Below are 14,794 nucleotides of genomic sequence, written 5' to 3' on the forward strand. Positions count from 1 at the left end.
TTAGACTACCATTTCCTCCATTCAGCTGGTATCAGGTCAGGGCTAGAGAAAAAGCCAACTAGCAGATAGGAGATCATGCTAGCAGATAGGAGTTCATGCTAGCAGATGCATGACTGAAACCCTCCTCATGTTTCCTCATGTTAAAACAGGTTGCTTGTGACCCTTGAGAGTCATTGTGGGCAGGAAGGTCGAGGGGGTGTGCAAAGGGGGTTTAAAAGTGCAGAATCTCTGCACGCTCATGAGTGGGGCTACTCACACCACCCAGCTCCCAGAGCACTGGCAGTTAGTTAGGAAAGAATCCTTCCTTGGAACAAACAGGATGGTCACAGGTTCAGACACTGGGTACTCATTCTCCGCTCAGTGATTTACTAGTAGCTGGCTCTCTGGCCACCTCCCAGAAACTCCACAGTGGATACGCCACTCGCATGCACACAGAACCATCAACCAGCTTTTTGTGGCTCACGATGAAATCTCGACAGACAGCCAAGGATCGCCAGATGTTTGTGGAAAGTTCTAACATGGGGGGGCGGGGGGAGCAAACAGCAGAACAAAAACGTTAAAAGTAGCATAGTTAATATCCACAGAGAGTGAGAGGAGATGTCTTACCCACGAAAGGAGAAAGGCTGCAAAATAAACAATCAGAACAAGAAAGGGCTTCTGGCTATTGGAGAATACAAAGTTTGAAAATAAATGTTCAAAAGAAAAGGAAGAAGGTAGTTGATGAAAACTTCAGAAAATGGTACAAAATGATATATGGAAACTATGAAAGATAAAATCAGAGGAAAACCCCACATCCAGCCAAAAAAAAAAAAAATGGAGGGAAGGAAATTGTAAACAAATATAAGAAAAATTCTTAGAATGGAAGGATAAGTCTCAAGATTGAAGGGCCCACTTGAGTGAGCAACAAAATGAATGGGGAAAAGTCCCGACCAGGACACATCTTAAAAAAACAACATATAAACGTTAAAATCTCAGAGTTCTTCTGAACTCTAAGAATAAAGGGAAGTCCGAGAGAGAGAGAGAGAGAGAGAGAGAGAGAGAGAGAGAGAGAAAGTAAATGAGGTAAAATGTTAACAGTTGGGGAATCTGGATGAAGATTATATAGTAATTACACTATTCTTGCTGCTTTTCTGTAAGCTTGACATTATCTCAAAACAGTGTTGTCCATTTAATAGGTAAGAAAAAGCATTCGAATGGTTATTGTTTTATTTTAATTATTAGTAAAATTGAACACGTTAATGAATCATTCAAATTATCTGTTTATGTCCTTGCTCATTTTACAGTTATGTTCGTTGCTCTTCCCTATTGCTGTGTAAAGCCATTTTTTAAATCCGTCATTTGATGTCTAGATATAGCCTTTCTCTCCTGCTTTCTGTAGCCTTCTAACTTTGTTACAAATGTTCCTTTTTAACCTTGCGCAGGGTATGTTTCCTTGCTGGAGACGGGGAGGGGGATTTGGGTGAGGAAAGGCCGGAGTGTGGTGACATGTCCTGAACTTCAGAAGAACAGGTTACTGTGGAGTGGCCGGACTGTGGAGCGCACCTGAGTGAGGCTGAGAGGTCAGAAGTGAGGACCGGGAGGAAGGCTGGGCCTCCCTGAAGGTGAAGGTCTTGGAAGGGAGTCCAGGGGCACCGGCTCCCCGGGCAGGAAGTGGGAGGAGGAGCTGAACGGAGCCTCCGCAGGCGACCAGCCTGGGGAAGCGCGGGCTGAGCTGGCGGGAAGCGGGGTTTGGGGAGCGGGGTGCCCATTCGGGCAGGTTTGTCCGCACTCAGTGGCATTAGCCAGCCTGGCCACCCAGCACGTCCTGACGTTTGATGGTCCCTGGGGGGCCAGGGGGGCTGCGGCCGGGCGGCCGGAGGGTCCTCTGCTTCCATGCTCTCCGCTTCCGGGGCTGAAGGGCGCCTTGGGGTCGGAGCGCTCTCCTCCTCGTCCCTGCGCGACCCGCGAGGCCCGACCCACGGCCACGGGGCGACCTCAGCCCCCACGTCCACCTCCCGGCCTCGCTCTGGCAGCCGCAGCGAGACACCGAGGGACGCCTCCCCGGGGGGACAGGAACCCGCAGGCGTCACTGGGCCCGGACACCGCCTCCGCGCCGCCCGCCCCGCCGCGCTGCACCTGCTCGTCGCGGTTGCGGCCGGCGCTTCTGCGCGCCCCACCGTTGCCGCCGCCGCCACCAAATAAAGAAGGGAAAGTACAGGGGCGACGGCGCCAGGGAGCGCGTGCGGAGGCTGTGCGTCAGCCCCGGCCACGGCTGACTGACTGTGGGCCAGGCTGCTGAAATGAGTCACTTTTCAAACCCGCGGCCGGCCGAGCACACTCACAAACATGCGCACCCGACCCCCGGCGCGGCCCCAGGGGACACCGCGGCCTCGGGCGAAGGGCGCCTCGCTCCGGCGTCCCCGCGGCCCAGCGCGGCCCTTGGGGACTAGAGGCGGCGCCCCGCGAGGGCCGGCGGCGGAAAGGCGACCGCGGGGAGCTGGTTCCCGCACCCCGGCGCCCCCTGGCGACCCTCTGCTCTGCGGAAAAGGGCAGCGCTTGTTAGCACTTGGACTGGCCGCGGGGGAGACAGCTGTAGGCTAAGGGGCGTGGCGGGCTCTAGGGGGCGGGGCCTTGCGCGAGGGGCGGGGCAAGGCACAGGGCGCAATGCGCAAGCGCTCAGGGTCCGCCGCGGTTGGCTGGCGGCCTGGCGTCGGGGAGGCCGGGCGGGGTGCAGGTACTGCGACCGTGGCGTCGTACCCGGGCCTGGGCCCCTGAGCTGCGCCACCGGGTAGTAGCGAAGGGAGCGGTCGCGGTCGCGGTCGGTGCTGAGAGATGAGGCTGTGGCGGGACTGCCGCGGCGGAAGCTGGGAGGACGGCGGGGGCGGAGGTGTCTCCGGGGGGGAAGGCCCGGCCTGTGCGGAGGCTCCTCTGGGAGAAGAGACGCAGCGAGAGTCCCCGGGGAATCCCCCATCCGCCCCCAGTCGGGGACCCCGTCGCGCCTGCTCGGGACGAGCTCCAGGCGCCAGTTGCTATAGGCAACCAACTCTGGTGACCGACTGGTCCCGGCTGCCCGGGTTGTGCTGGGTTAGCGCTGGCAGGATCGCAGGCCCGCAGCCCACCGAGGTGACGCTATCCTGCCCCCTACCGCTCCACCCAGAGTAGGTCCGGGAGGCTTCTTAATAAGGGGCTTCTTCTTTTTTTAACACTACCTGTTTAATATTAGGGCGAAGGCACCCCGCACAACACTCTCCCGACCAAGCCCCGGCATGTCAGCACGTCGGCGGAGCCTGCCTTCCTAAAGGTGGGAAGAATACCGGGCACATCTCGCTTCATGTGCTGTCCTGTCGCAGCCCAGCTGTGGGGCGGTCAGGGTGAGTCTGTGCTCTGCTCAGAGCTTGGACAGTAGAGACCATTTGGGGCGTTTCTCCCACACCCTACACCCCAGGGTTCAGATAGCCAACCAGAACAGCCGTGAACTTAAATGTTCCCCTCAGTTGTCCATCATTAAGCTGGGGAAAATCTCCAGGTAGTTAGAAAATATGATAGGTTCCAGACATAAATGTCCATTTTTTCCCCCCTTTCCTAACGCACAGAGCCTCGTGGTGGAACAGCTGTTTGCTTTTCCCATTCAGAGGGAAGGATGAACGCTCTACCTAAAAACAGGATGTGAGCGGAAGAGACCTGTCATTGTGAGTCTGGCCGCTGCTTGTCGCTGATGTCATCCCCAGGGTGACATGACCTCGTGGCCATAGACCTAAGTGGCTGCAGTTAAGGTACAGAACTGGCCGTTCTTGACATTGCTTCTCTGTTTGGTCTTGGACACCTTTGAGTCACGTTGGGAAGGATGAGTATTTCTCATGTGGCCTGAATGAGTCAATTCATAATGTCGCTGTTATTACCCAGATGTCAGAAGGAAATTAGAAATCAGGTCATGCTCTTAGGGATTACCACCAGTTTTTACATTGGGGTCAGGTTCCATAAGAGATGGAAGAATAATTTTCATGATTTTTTTCCCCCGCTTTTTCAAGGTACCCTCCCCAAGAAATTGATTAGAAATGGGGAAAGCAAACTGTAGTTTGGTGTGGCCCCTCTAAAGCATAAGTACTGTATTTTTCCATGTATAGGACACCCCCCACTTTTCCAACCCCAAATTAAGAAATCAGTATTTTAAACATTTTGCTGGTTTTCCCCTTAAGGCCTTCTTTTTTGGCATCTTACGGAGTTGTTCTTCCTGTTTTCTCCACTGTCTGATCACACACTCAGTGGGCGGAGGTCCAGATTGTCTCTGCAGCTCTGTTCCATGCTCTTTTGCTTAGCTGATGACATTCAGTCTGAATTTTGCAGAATAAGACAATCACTGGCATTTATCTTTTTATTTTTTTACATCTTTATGGGCTCAGAACACTCCGGTCCCTGTTGCATCTACGCACTCTCCACCTCCACCTCCAATTACGGCATCAGCTGACATCAGTCACAATAAGGCTCGTGATTGGAGGAAGCCTGTTTGACAAGGTGTGGGCAGCTACACACCTGCACGGCTCCCTCCTTGGCTGACTTCTGTGTATAAGACATTCCTTGATTTTCAGTCTAACGATTTTAGAAAAAAATAGGGTCTTATACACGGAAAAATACGGTAGACATTCCATTTTGGGAGAATTTAGAGACGTATGTGGAGGACAGGTAGATTGAAGTCTCCGGCGTGGATATGCATTTTATGTCTGACTAGCTCGGTCTTCTTGGTAGATGAAAACGGTACGGCACTCGGAACAGACACTTAGAACAGCTCTCATCTCAAAGAACCCAGCACTTGTGTCCCAGTATGAGAAGCTCGATGCTGCAGAGCGGCGTTTGATGAACGAAGCCTTCCGACCAGCCAGTGATCTCTTCGGGCCCATCACCTTGCATTCGCAGTCAGATTGGATCACCTCCCATCCTGAGCCTCCCCAAGACTTTGAAGAGTTTTTCAATGATCCTTCCAGAAAGACACCCTCTCGAGAGAAACACAGGATTTATATACAGTGCATTGGTATCTACTATCATATGCTGCATTTGGTGTGGTTGTGCTGGGGTGCCGTTGCCTGGTATAGTTTGGGCTGTTTATCTCATTCCATAGTGGAAGTTTTTAGCCAAACTGTCTTAAAAGAAGATACTTTGTTTCTAAATCAGATTCGTGTTATTGAATGATAAAGGTGTTTTGAGAATTTAGATTTCATTTGTCTCTAATTCCAATCCATAATTATAGACTGAGGTAAAGACTGAGTATTTTAATCATCCTAACGTCTGTCTCTAAATTTTCTTCCATATTATAGGATCTCTAGGAAATACCAGAATTATCAGCGAAGAATATGTTAAATGGCTCAAGGGCTACTGTGAAGCATTTTTCTATGGCTTGACAGTGAAACTCCTAGAACCAGTCCCTGTCTCTGCAACAAGGTGTGCCTTTAGAGTCAATGATAGCACGAAGAACCTACAGATACACGCAGGTGAATGAAACAACTTCACAATTTTAATTGAGTCCAGGATGTGGAGATATATATAGATAACACACGTACATATCTTTGTGAATAGGGCACATCCTGCACTTCTTGAAAAAGAAGAAACCTGAAGATGCCTTCTGCATTGTGGGAGTAACGATGATTGATCTTTACCCAAGAGACTCCTGGAATTTTGTCTTTGGACAGGCCTCTTTGACAGATGGTATTCCTTTTTGGCATTGTTTGTAGAAACTTTCTGAACTTGAGACTATTGGTAGATGCTGAAAAAGGGAAAACAATTCCATTATAATTTTGATGAAGGATATTTGAACTCTCATTAACTTAAGTGAAAATCTTGCTTAATTGTTTTTTTTAACTTTTTGTGGTCAATTTGCATAGATGGAAGAGCCACACATTGCTTTATAAGTGTGTGCTTGTCCTGTGTGTCATTTTATTTTAAAAGAAAATAATTTGTTATTTTATTTTTAAAAGTAAGCTTCAGTCTGTTATTGGAGATACAGTAAACTTTGACTCATTAGAAACCCTGCATGGCAATGTTGGGGGTGGGAAAGGATCCAGAAGAAAATCATAATTTTTGCCTATTTTTTTTGTCTTCACTTCTGTTCTTCTATGCATCCTTTTTAAAAAAAATCTTCACTTGAGGATATGTTTATTGATTTTAGAGAAAAGAAGGGAGAGAGAGGGAGAAGGAGAAAAGAAAGAAAGAAAGGAAGGAAGAAAGAAAGAAAGAAAGAAAAAGAAAAGAAAGAAAGAGAAAGAAAAACATTGATCAGTTGCCTCCTGTATGTACCCCGACTGGGGATTGAATCTGTAACCTAGGAATGTGCCCTGACTGGGAATTGAACCCAAAACCTCTTGGTGTTTGGGACAACACTCCAACCAACTGAGCCACCCAGCCAGGCCCTCATGTCCATTTTTGCTCTTATTTCTCTACCCTTATCCCCAGGCTCAGAGACCCGTTTGAAGGGGAAAGGCCCAGAGAACTAAGGGGAGTGGTTGTTCATTAGTGTTTTGGGGATGATGGGCAAGTACCAGGACTGTACTTCATGATACTAAGTGTATGGACTGTCTAGATCACATATTAGCCTCCCTCTGACAAAGGTTTCTATTAGCGTCTCCTTCTCTTACCCGAATTCATGGAGGTACAGGCCCAGGACACTACCCCTTCATCCTCAATTCTCCAGTATCTTCTTATGGCCCCCACTCTCCCCATGACCCTACAAATACACTCTTTTGGAGACTTGGGTCACTGCTGTGTTCCTGAGTTGCGCTGCCTTTCTATCAAAAATGAACTTGTATGAGCTAAATTTTTTCCTCTCCTTTTATTTTTAACCTGGTAGAGATGGAAAAAGTTTTAAAATTAAAACTATTTATGTAGATCCTAGAGGCCTGATGCATAAAATTCGTGCAAGGGGCTTGGCCCTCACAGCCGCGGCACCCGGCTTCACCTGGAAGGTCGTTTGGCTGTCCAGTCTAATTAGCATATTGCGCTTTTATTATTATAGATTGCTGGCTAATTTATCTTGTACAGTTGAGGAGGTCAGGAAGCATTCCTCCAAAATGTTTCTACTTTAATTTTTTTAAGTTTCGTAAATACTGCATCACATAAAAGAAATAGTAGCAAGCCCTAACCGGCTTGGCTCAGTGGCTAGAGCAGGGGTGGGCAAACTTTTTGACTCGAGGGCCACAGTGGGTTCTTAAACTGGACCGGAGGGCCGGAACAAAAGCATGGATGGAGTGTTTGTGTGAACTAATATAAATTCAAAGTAAACATCATTACATAAAAGGGTACGGTCTTTTTTTTCAATAGTTTTACTCATTTCAAACGGGCCGGATCCGGCCCGCGGGCCATAGTTTGCCCACAGCTGGGCTAGAGCGTCAGCCTGCGGACTGAATGGTCCAGGGTTCGATTCCAGTCAAGGGCACATGCCTGGGTTGCTGGCTCAATCCCCAGTGTGGGGCCTGCAGGACGCAGCCAATCAACGATTCTCTCATCATTGATGTTTCTCTCTCTCTCCCTCTCCCTTTCTCTCTGAAAATCAATAAAAATATCTTAAAAAAAAAAAGAAATAGTAGTAAGCCAGCAGCACTGATCTGCCAGGCAGTGAGACAGTATCTTACAAGTGACTTTATTCTCTCCAGGTTTACAAAGATTTGTGCTTTTAAATTGAGAAATGTTTAGTTGTAAAGAAAACATTCTATTTGTAGAGTCATTAGGACGCATGCCCCCGAAATGCTCTTACCAAAGGTATTGTGGTAAAATACGCCCACACTTTTTGGCCAGAGGAGGTTACTTGTGACACATGAGTAGATTCAGTTTCCTTCTTAACTTCCAGAATGTTTCCTTCTCCCTAAATTTCAAATACCAGTGGACACTTTCCAAGGAAGATTCTTTCTGAATCAAGTTGGATTGGACAAACTTACTATGAAATCATTTCCATAACAAAAAGGCTTCTTATGACTTTCAAATAAGAACTGAAAAGCATAACTAACAGTGGTAATGTAAACAAGTCAGATTATAAGGCAATCCTCATTAGAATGAGTTGAAAATCATACTCTGTCCTCCATGTGTGTGAAGATGGTTTAGACAAGCCTAAGTTCTAACACAGGAAGTCAGTTACAAGAAGGTTTATTCTGGTCCCCTGACTCCAGCCACATAACAGAGTTGTGCTGTGCCTAAGAAGGGGGAAGAGGGGAAGAGGTTCTGTCTTTTGTCTAAGGGTGCGGGCGTGGTCTCCACGGCCCCAGGGGCATGGCATGAGGGAAGGAAAGGCCCTCTCACTGACACACAGGTCATGGAGATCTGTTTATGGTGGGGTTTTAAAAAATATTTTTTTATTGATTTCAGAGAGGAAGGGGGGGGGGGAGAGAGAGAGAGAGATAGGAACATCAATGATGAGAGAGCCATTGATCAGCTGCCTCCTTGCAGGCCCCACACTGGGGATCGAGCCCGCAACCTGGGCATGTGCCCTGACTGGGAATCGAACCTTACCTCCTGGTTCATAGGTCGACGCTCAACCACTGAGCCATGCTGGCTGGGCTTTTTATCGTGTTCTTAGAGAAGTCATGAGCGTGTGTTGTTTGTATGATCATTTTCATTGCTCTTTCTGGAGTACCCGATTTGGACTATTCTTTGAGAAGAGGACTGCTTTTGTGGGAAAACCAAACCCCCCATAATTTCCAGTTTGTCAAGAATTTGACAAAGACAATTGAGCTTTACAGGGCAGGACACATTGGATAGTAGAAGAAAGTTTCGAGAGGGAAATCTGGGTCAAAGTCCTGCTTTGTCTTGGCAGACCTGAAGCATATTGGGCTCCGTGAAGGCAGGAGTCAGGCACGCACTCCCTGGCCGGACGCCCTCAGGAATCTGCCTGTCATTCTGCTGTCGCTTGTCCTCTTTCCGTAGGTGTGGGGATATTCAGCTTCGCCAGGTATGGCGGTGACTTTTACAGCTCAAGCTACAAAGGCAAAGTGAAGGTGTCGCAGAGACAGTCTTTGCGTGACTATTCGGCGTTTGATAACTATTACACTCCTGAAGTGACCAGTGTTCTGCTGCTTCGGTCCTGCAAGGTGAGTTGTTTACAGAATCTAACAGGATTATTAGTAAAGAGGCCTTAATTCCCTCCACTGCACATCCACGCCCCTTAAGGTAATATTATCAATGAGCTTGTATCACTTGTCTATTTTTGGTGGCTATTGCTTGACTGAAATAATGGATACCTTATTATTGAAATGTACAGTACCTGTGCCCGTTGTTTGTCCTGTTAGTTATACGCAGCCTTGGCTGTGGCCACATCCTCACCATTAGTTTAATTCCGGAATTCTGTAGGAGTAGGTAGCCCCACCCTTTCAGGCTGCTGCTGGCCATCAAGGAAAGCTGCCTTCCTGGGGCCTGGAGGGTTAAGGAGAAAGGCCTTCCTCTTGGTCTCCAGGCTCCCTTCTCCTGCCTTGGTCCTACTGACAGTTCCTGATGTCTCCCCCGCTACTGCTCTTGGAAAGCCTATCTCCTCGTATTGCTGGTAGCCGGGGACACAGGCTTTTCTGCTTTTCCCAGCACTGTCTGTGGGGTTTGACAACATCACCTCACAGAGCAGTGTTTTCAGTGAACATTCCCTGCGTCCGCTGCACCTGGTGTGCTTGTTAACATCCAGGTCAAGCCCCTCCTCCCAGACCCACCGGCACAGCATCTCTGGGGGAAGGGCCCGGGGCTGTAAATGGTAACACAGGCTCTCAACCAGCAGCAGTCTCACCACCCAGCCATCATTTGGCCATGTGGGGGGATATTTCTGGTTGTCACAGTTGGGGAGTGGGTGCTAGTGGCATCTAGTAGGGAGAGTCCAGGGGTGCTGCTAAGCATCCTTCAGAGCACAGGATAGCTTCCTTCCCCCAAAGAATCTTCCCACCCAAAGTATCAGTGGTGTCGAAATTGAGAAACGCTGGTCCGGTAATTAAGTGGTTAAGTGTAGTGAAGAAAGCAGGAAGATATTTAAGGAGATGAGGCGTTAAGTCTTTGGGCAGATTGAAGTTTTGGGGATGATGGTAAGGGAATTGATTCCTACAAATCTGTTTCTTAGAAAAGTAAGGAAAAAGCAGGGGTGTGTAGCTTATTGTTGATGATGGTGGCTCTATAAAGCCTCCATGTGAATGTCTTGCAGACTTTAACCCACGAGATTGGACACATATTTGGACTTCGACACTGCCAGTGGCTGGCATGCCTAATGCAAGGCTCCAACCACTTGGAAGAAGCTGACCGGCGCCCCCTAGATCTGTGTCCCATCTGTTTACGCAAGTTGCAATGTGCTATTGGCTTCAACATTGTAGAAAGATACCAAGTAAATTGGGGTGGGGTCGTCAGAAGGGAGAAGTGGTTATATAAATAGCAAACTACGATTTTATATTAGGCTTCTCTGGAGCTGTCATTTATCAGAGGAAATTAGTGCAGAGATAAGCAGGAAGCTGTGGTTAAAAAAAAAGAGAGAAATATCCTCCTTAAAAAGTTGACTTGCCTCTGAGTGCCTTACACTTGTAGTTCATGACCAGTGGTGGAAGAGGTTTCTGCATTTGCCATTCATTTATGACAAGAGAGCCTGAATCTTCAGAACAGAATAAATGTTGATGCATGTGCAAAGTTCCTTTTTAAAAACTATAAAAATGTTGAGGTGATCCACCTTACCAAATATGGGACCAGAGGTATAGTCATTACGAGGAAAAGATGATTTTAAGAAGGAAGAGGGAAAGTACATAATCTCAGTATGTGTGAAGGTATGTGTGTCCTCACGTGCCCACAAACATCAACACTACTCATGGTACAACTACCCATGCAGGTAACTGCATTACATGTCTACATGTACCTTCATATGTCTACCCTTAACCTATGTGCATGCATTCACATCAAATCAAAAGCATAGTTTAATGCCTTGTTGGACATTTAGCAAGTTGAGAAAACAATATTCTCCCACCCTAAAAACCTGTAGGATTAGTGTATTTTCATTTTTTCTCCTATGCATATGTGACTACAATTTATAATCATAGTTAGCATACTTTGGGTGTATGTTTGTTCACTCAGTATGTTAGCATAAGTGTTCTTTTCATATTCATGACCATCTTTATCAAATGGAACATATTCATGGGTAATCTAAGTCACTGATTTAGAGAATCTGATTTAGAAGCCAGTGTTTTTCTCTGGCCTAAAACTATTTGCTGTGCTTTGTTAAAATATTAATCTCTCTTCTTTTCAAGGCCCTGGTGAGGTGGATTGATGATGAATCTGCTGACACGCCCCGAGTTACTCCGAAATGTAGTCATGACGGTAATGTGAATTTGCCCAAACCCGTGGAAGCCTTTAAGGAGTGGAAAGAGTGGATAATAAAATGCCTTGCTGTTGTCCAAAAATAAGAACCTTCAAATAGGAGTAATTAAAATCCTTGCACATCATGCTTGCTTTTGTATGGAGTGCTTCATTGGAATAAACTGTTTACTGATTCTGCCCTGTTTCATGGTGTAAGCATGACTTTCATATGCACTGGGGACCCCAAAATACTGGTATCATCACTTGATTGCGATATTCCGTTTATTGCTGTGGTCTGGAACCGGACCCCCAATATCTCTGAGGTATGCCTGTAGTTAGAGGGCTAAACGAACTCGACTTGGCAGAGGTGTGGTATTGGGGTTACAATTATTTAGACACTATCTAATGCCCATTTGTACCCACTCTGCACTGTGAGAGCAGGACAAAGAAACAAGTCATTTAGTCTTGTTAAAAGTTGGACAGACATGAGCTTTATGTAACAGGCACTTATTCAGCAACCATCACCTAAATATTGTGTGTAACTAGTGGGTTGTGCATATCTTTGGGCAATTTCTTAGGGTTAAGAGTTGTTTACCGCAACTATATTTTATGCCCTGTCCGTAATCTTTGTAGTTAAACATGAAATCCATATAAATTTTGCTCTGCAAATGCTGAATAAGAAAATCAAGTGAATCCGAAATGCTATGCACTTTGGTGCCGGTGGAATTAGTAGTATCTCTCGGGTCAAGGGAAGGATTAAGTGTTAACATTTCATTCCGCCGAGACTGAAGGCGGGTGGGCGGTGGTTTAAGTAGACGGTGGCCAAGATCCTACTTAGAGTCTAGACCCCGGCTTGTTCTTGGGACCGCAAATCACCTGATGTGAATACTTTCCAATTTCTAACCCTCAGAGGACCCGAGGGCGGGCCGGGATCCTCCTGGGAGCGAGCGCGCTAACCCCAGGCGGGCTGGGCTGGCCCTCCGCCCGCCGGCGCTGGCCCTGCCCCCGCCCCCACAGGAAGCGGCGTAGCGGTCCGTGCGGTGCGGGGCGGGGAGCCCGGACGGCTGCTGTGAGCCGGCGTCTCGCTGCTCCCTCCTCCCGACACCGGGACTTCCTCCCGCAGCGGCGGCCGGACCGCAGGCCGTGACTCCGCCTCCCCTGGGGCTGGGACCTCGGCGCCCCCGAGGGGAGCTCTGGGCCGCGCCCACGCGTCCGGCTCCGCTCGGCTGCACCCGCGGGAGGCCGGGGAAACCCGTATGGCGAGGCCGCCGAGCAGTAAGTGGGGTCACGTCGCGGGGGGAGCACGGGAACAGCGCTTTCCGAGAGTTTGAGCCTCAGTCCCTGCCTGCGTCCCGGTGATAAGCTGGCGCCGAACCGTCCAGTGCACGTGTAATGAGCCACACACGCGAGTAATTAGCATGCTGCTGGGAGCCGCGTTAGCCAGTGCAGAAGGAAGCAGGTGACATGAGTGTCAGTTTGTTTATACGTTTCATTTAACTCAGCTTCTCCAAAACACGGCTCCCGCGTGTGGTGAGTGTACCATTGCTGAGATGCCTTACAGTCTGTTGGTCCTGAGGCTTCAGATTCTGGCTGTTTTACGCCTGCAGCTCGGCTCAGTCTCGGGCACCTTCCAGGTGCTCAGCAGCTCCGCGGGGCTCGGGCTGCGATGGGACGCCCGGCTCCAGGTTAGGGCCACCTCGTGGTCTCCATGGAAGGATGTGCCCGTGAAGTTGAATTAATGGGAGAGAAAAACTTTTTTTAAGGAAAAGGTCCCGCGGGCCCGGGAGTACAGTGAGTGTTGACATTCAGGCAGCAAGGGTGTGAAGCCCGGAAGGGCCTCTGGCTCGGCACTGGTTTGGCACTGGTTCACTTGTGGGTCTTGCTGTTGGTCCCTTCCTATTGCCAAAGGTGTGGTGTTTCCTTTACATGCGTTTTCCCTTTGGGAGAGCAGGATTGTAAAGTGTCAATAATGTGATCGCTGCCGAGTCCGCTCCACGGCGAGGAGACAAGCGCAGCAGCCAGGGAAATGGTGTGCGGTGACTCCAGAGGCCGCAATGAAACCAGATCCCAGGCTCCCTGTTCCCGGTTGTGCTTTGTTCTCTCTGAGCTGCATGACCTCATCAGAAATAAAATACCACAAGCTGGAAACCGACCATTTTCTTCCAGTTGTTTATAAAAGGGGTTATAAGGTTAACCTCTTTTTCAACCTCTTTTCTCTTAAGTAGGGCCGCTGGGGTTGCTCAAAGAGAGAGAAATCAGAATACTTTGCTGTAACATTAAAAAATAAATAAAATAAAATAAAAGAGGTTCAGCCCCAGCTGTGTTGGCTCAGTGGCTAGAGCCACGGCCTGCAGACTGAAGGGTCCCCGGTTTGATTCCGACCAAGGGCACATGCCGGGCTGCGGGCTCGATGCCCAGTAGGGGGCGTGCAGGAGGCAGCTGATTGATGGTTCTTTCTCATCATTGATGTTTCTATCTCTCCCTCTCCCTTCCACTCTGAACTCAATAAAAAAATATTTTTTTTAAAAAGAGATTCAATATCCAGGAAAGCATTTGCTGCCAGTTGAGCCATTTTTTAAAAAAACATCATGGAGCTCCACTGGCTTTGCTAAGTGGTTGAGCGTTCACCTGTGAACTGGGTCACAGTTCAATTTCCCGGTTAGGGCACATGACTGGCTTGCGGGCTCGGTCCCCAGTAAGGGGTGTGCAGGAGGCAGCTGATCCAAGATTCTCTCTCATCATTGATGTTTCTATTTCTCCCTCCCCTTTCCTCTCTGAAAAAAAAAAAAAAAATATATATATATATATATATGTATATATATATATATATATATATATATATATATATATATATATAGCCTTTATAGATAGAGGTTTGGGATACCAGTTTTGGTATCTAATTTCCCCTTAGGAAATTCGTAGTCACTGCAGTACTTATGGTTTGGATATGAGAGGTTATTTAACATGAAGAGTGAAGTTGCAAGTTTAACTTGTCGCTTTTCTTGTTCTGCACCCGAGGCAGTCAATACAGAAACAGAACACCAGAGGGCACTAGGTTCCTTACTTATAAGGCTGGCTGGCCCACCTGTTGGAGCTTGTAGCCCTCACTTCTATTAACATCTGTATCCAAGACAAATCTAAAGACAATACAATGTGTACTTGTAGGAGTGACCTTTAAGCATGTAACATGCCCGAAGTGTCTTTAAATTAGTCATTTAAAGTAGTGTTCATTAATTACCATTTAAGAATTTAAAGGAAATGGCTTCTAAATGCTAGATCCCTGAGAGCCTCATATCTGGGAGCTTTTTAAAAATAAGGATTCATGATCATTTCTTTATGAATTTTAGAATATTTGAGGAGTACAGAAATGTAAGTATAATAAATGCCTCCCATGAACTTCAGTGGTGACCTGGACCACGGGAACCCTGATTTGAAAACCATTTTCTTTCTCTTTTTAAAAAATGTTTTTATTGACTTTAGTGAGAGAGGAAGGGAGAGAGAAGGAGAGAGAGAGAGAGAGAGAGAGAGAGAG

At 47.8% G+C, this 14,794-nt stretch overlaps 2 protein-coding genes across 18 annotated transcripts in view; both read left to right on the forward strand.

The window, feature by feature from the left end:
* Positions 1–2,678: 2,678 nt before the first annotated feature.
* On the forward strand, positions 2,679–11,466 carry AMZ2 (archaelysin family metallopeptidase 2). 12 transcript variants are annotated; one of them, XM_059670112.1, is made up of 9 exons: positions 2,679–2,713; positions 3,203–3,280; positions 3,573–3,668; positions 4,723–5,005; positions 5,289–5,462; positions 5,548–5,676; positions 8,881–9,044; positions 10,130–10,306; positions 11,214–11,466. In XM_059670112.1, exons 4-9 carry the CDS (start codon positions 4,723–4,725, stop codon positions 11,367–11,369), a joined length of 1,083 nt encoding a protein of 360 aa, XP_059526095.1. In that variant the 5' UTR covers positions 2,679–2,713; positions 3,203–3,280; positions 3,573–3,668; the 3' UTR covers positions 11,370–11,466. The 12 variants fall into 12 exon arrangements, with proteins under 12 accessions (XP_059526095.1, XP_059526087.1, XP_059526092.1 ...); XM_059670104.1 differs by having other exon boundaries at positions 2,681–2,713; positions 3,573–3,752; XM_059670106.1 differs by lacking the exon at positions 2,679–2,713 and adding an exon at positions 2,761–2,797 and having other exon boundaries at positions 3,573–3,752.
* An 827-nt stretch (positions 11,467–12,293) lies between these two features.
* ARSG (arylsulfatase G) overlaps positions 12,294–14,794 on the forward strand; it is a 98,126-nt gene continuing 95,625 nt past the window's right edge. For 3 of the 6 annotated variants that reach the window (XM_059670089.1, XM_059670088.1, XM_059670086.1), the window contains exon 1: positions 12,296–12,537. The gene's annotated coding sequence lies outside the window, so the exon portion shown is untranslated. Of the gene's footprint in view, positions 12,538–12,583; positions 12,733–14,794 lie in introns of those variants that run through there. The other 3 variants (XR_009449231.1, XM_059670083.1, XM_059670085.1) reach the window with 3 other exon arrangements.

Source organism: Myotis daubentonii, chromosome 16, assembly GCF_963259705.1.
Source record: "Myotis daubentonii chromosome 16, mMyoDau2.1, whole genome shotgun sequence".
Taxonomy (NCBI): domain Eukaryota; kingdom Metazoa; phylum Chordata; class Mammalia; order Chiroptera; family Vespertilionidae; genus Myotis; species Myotis daubentonii.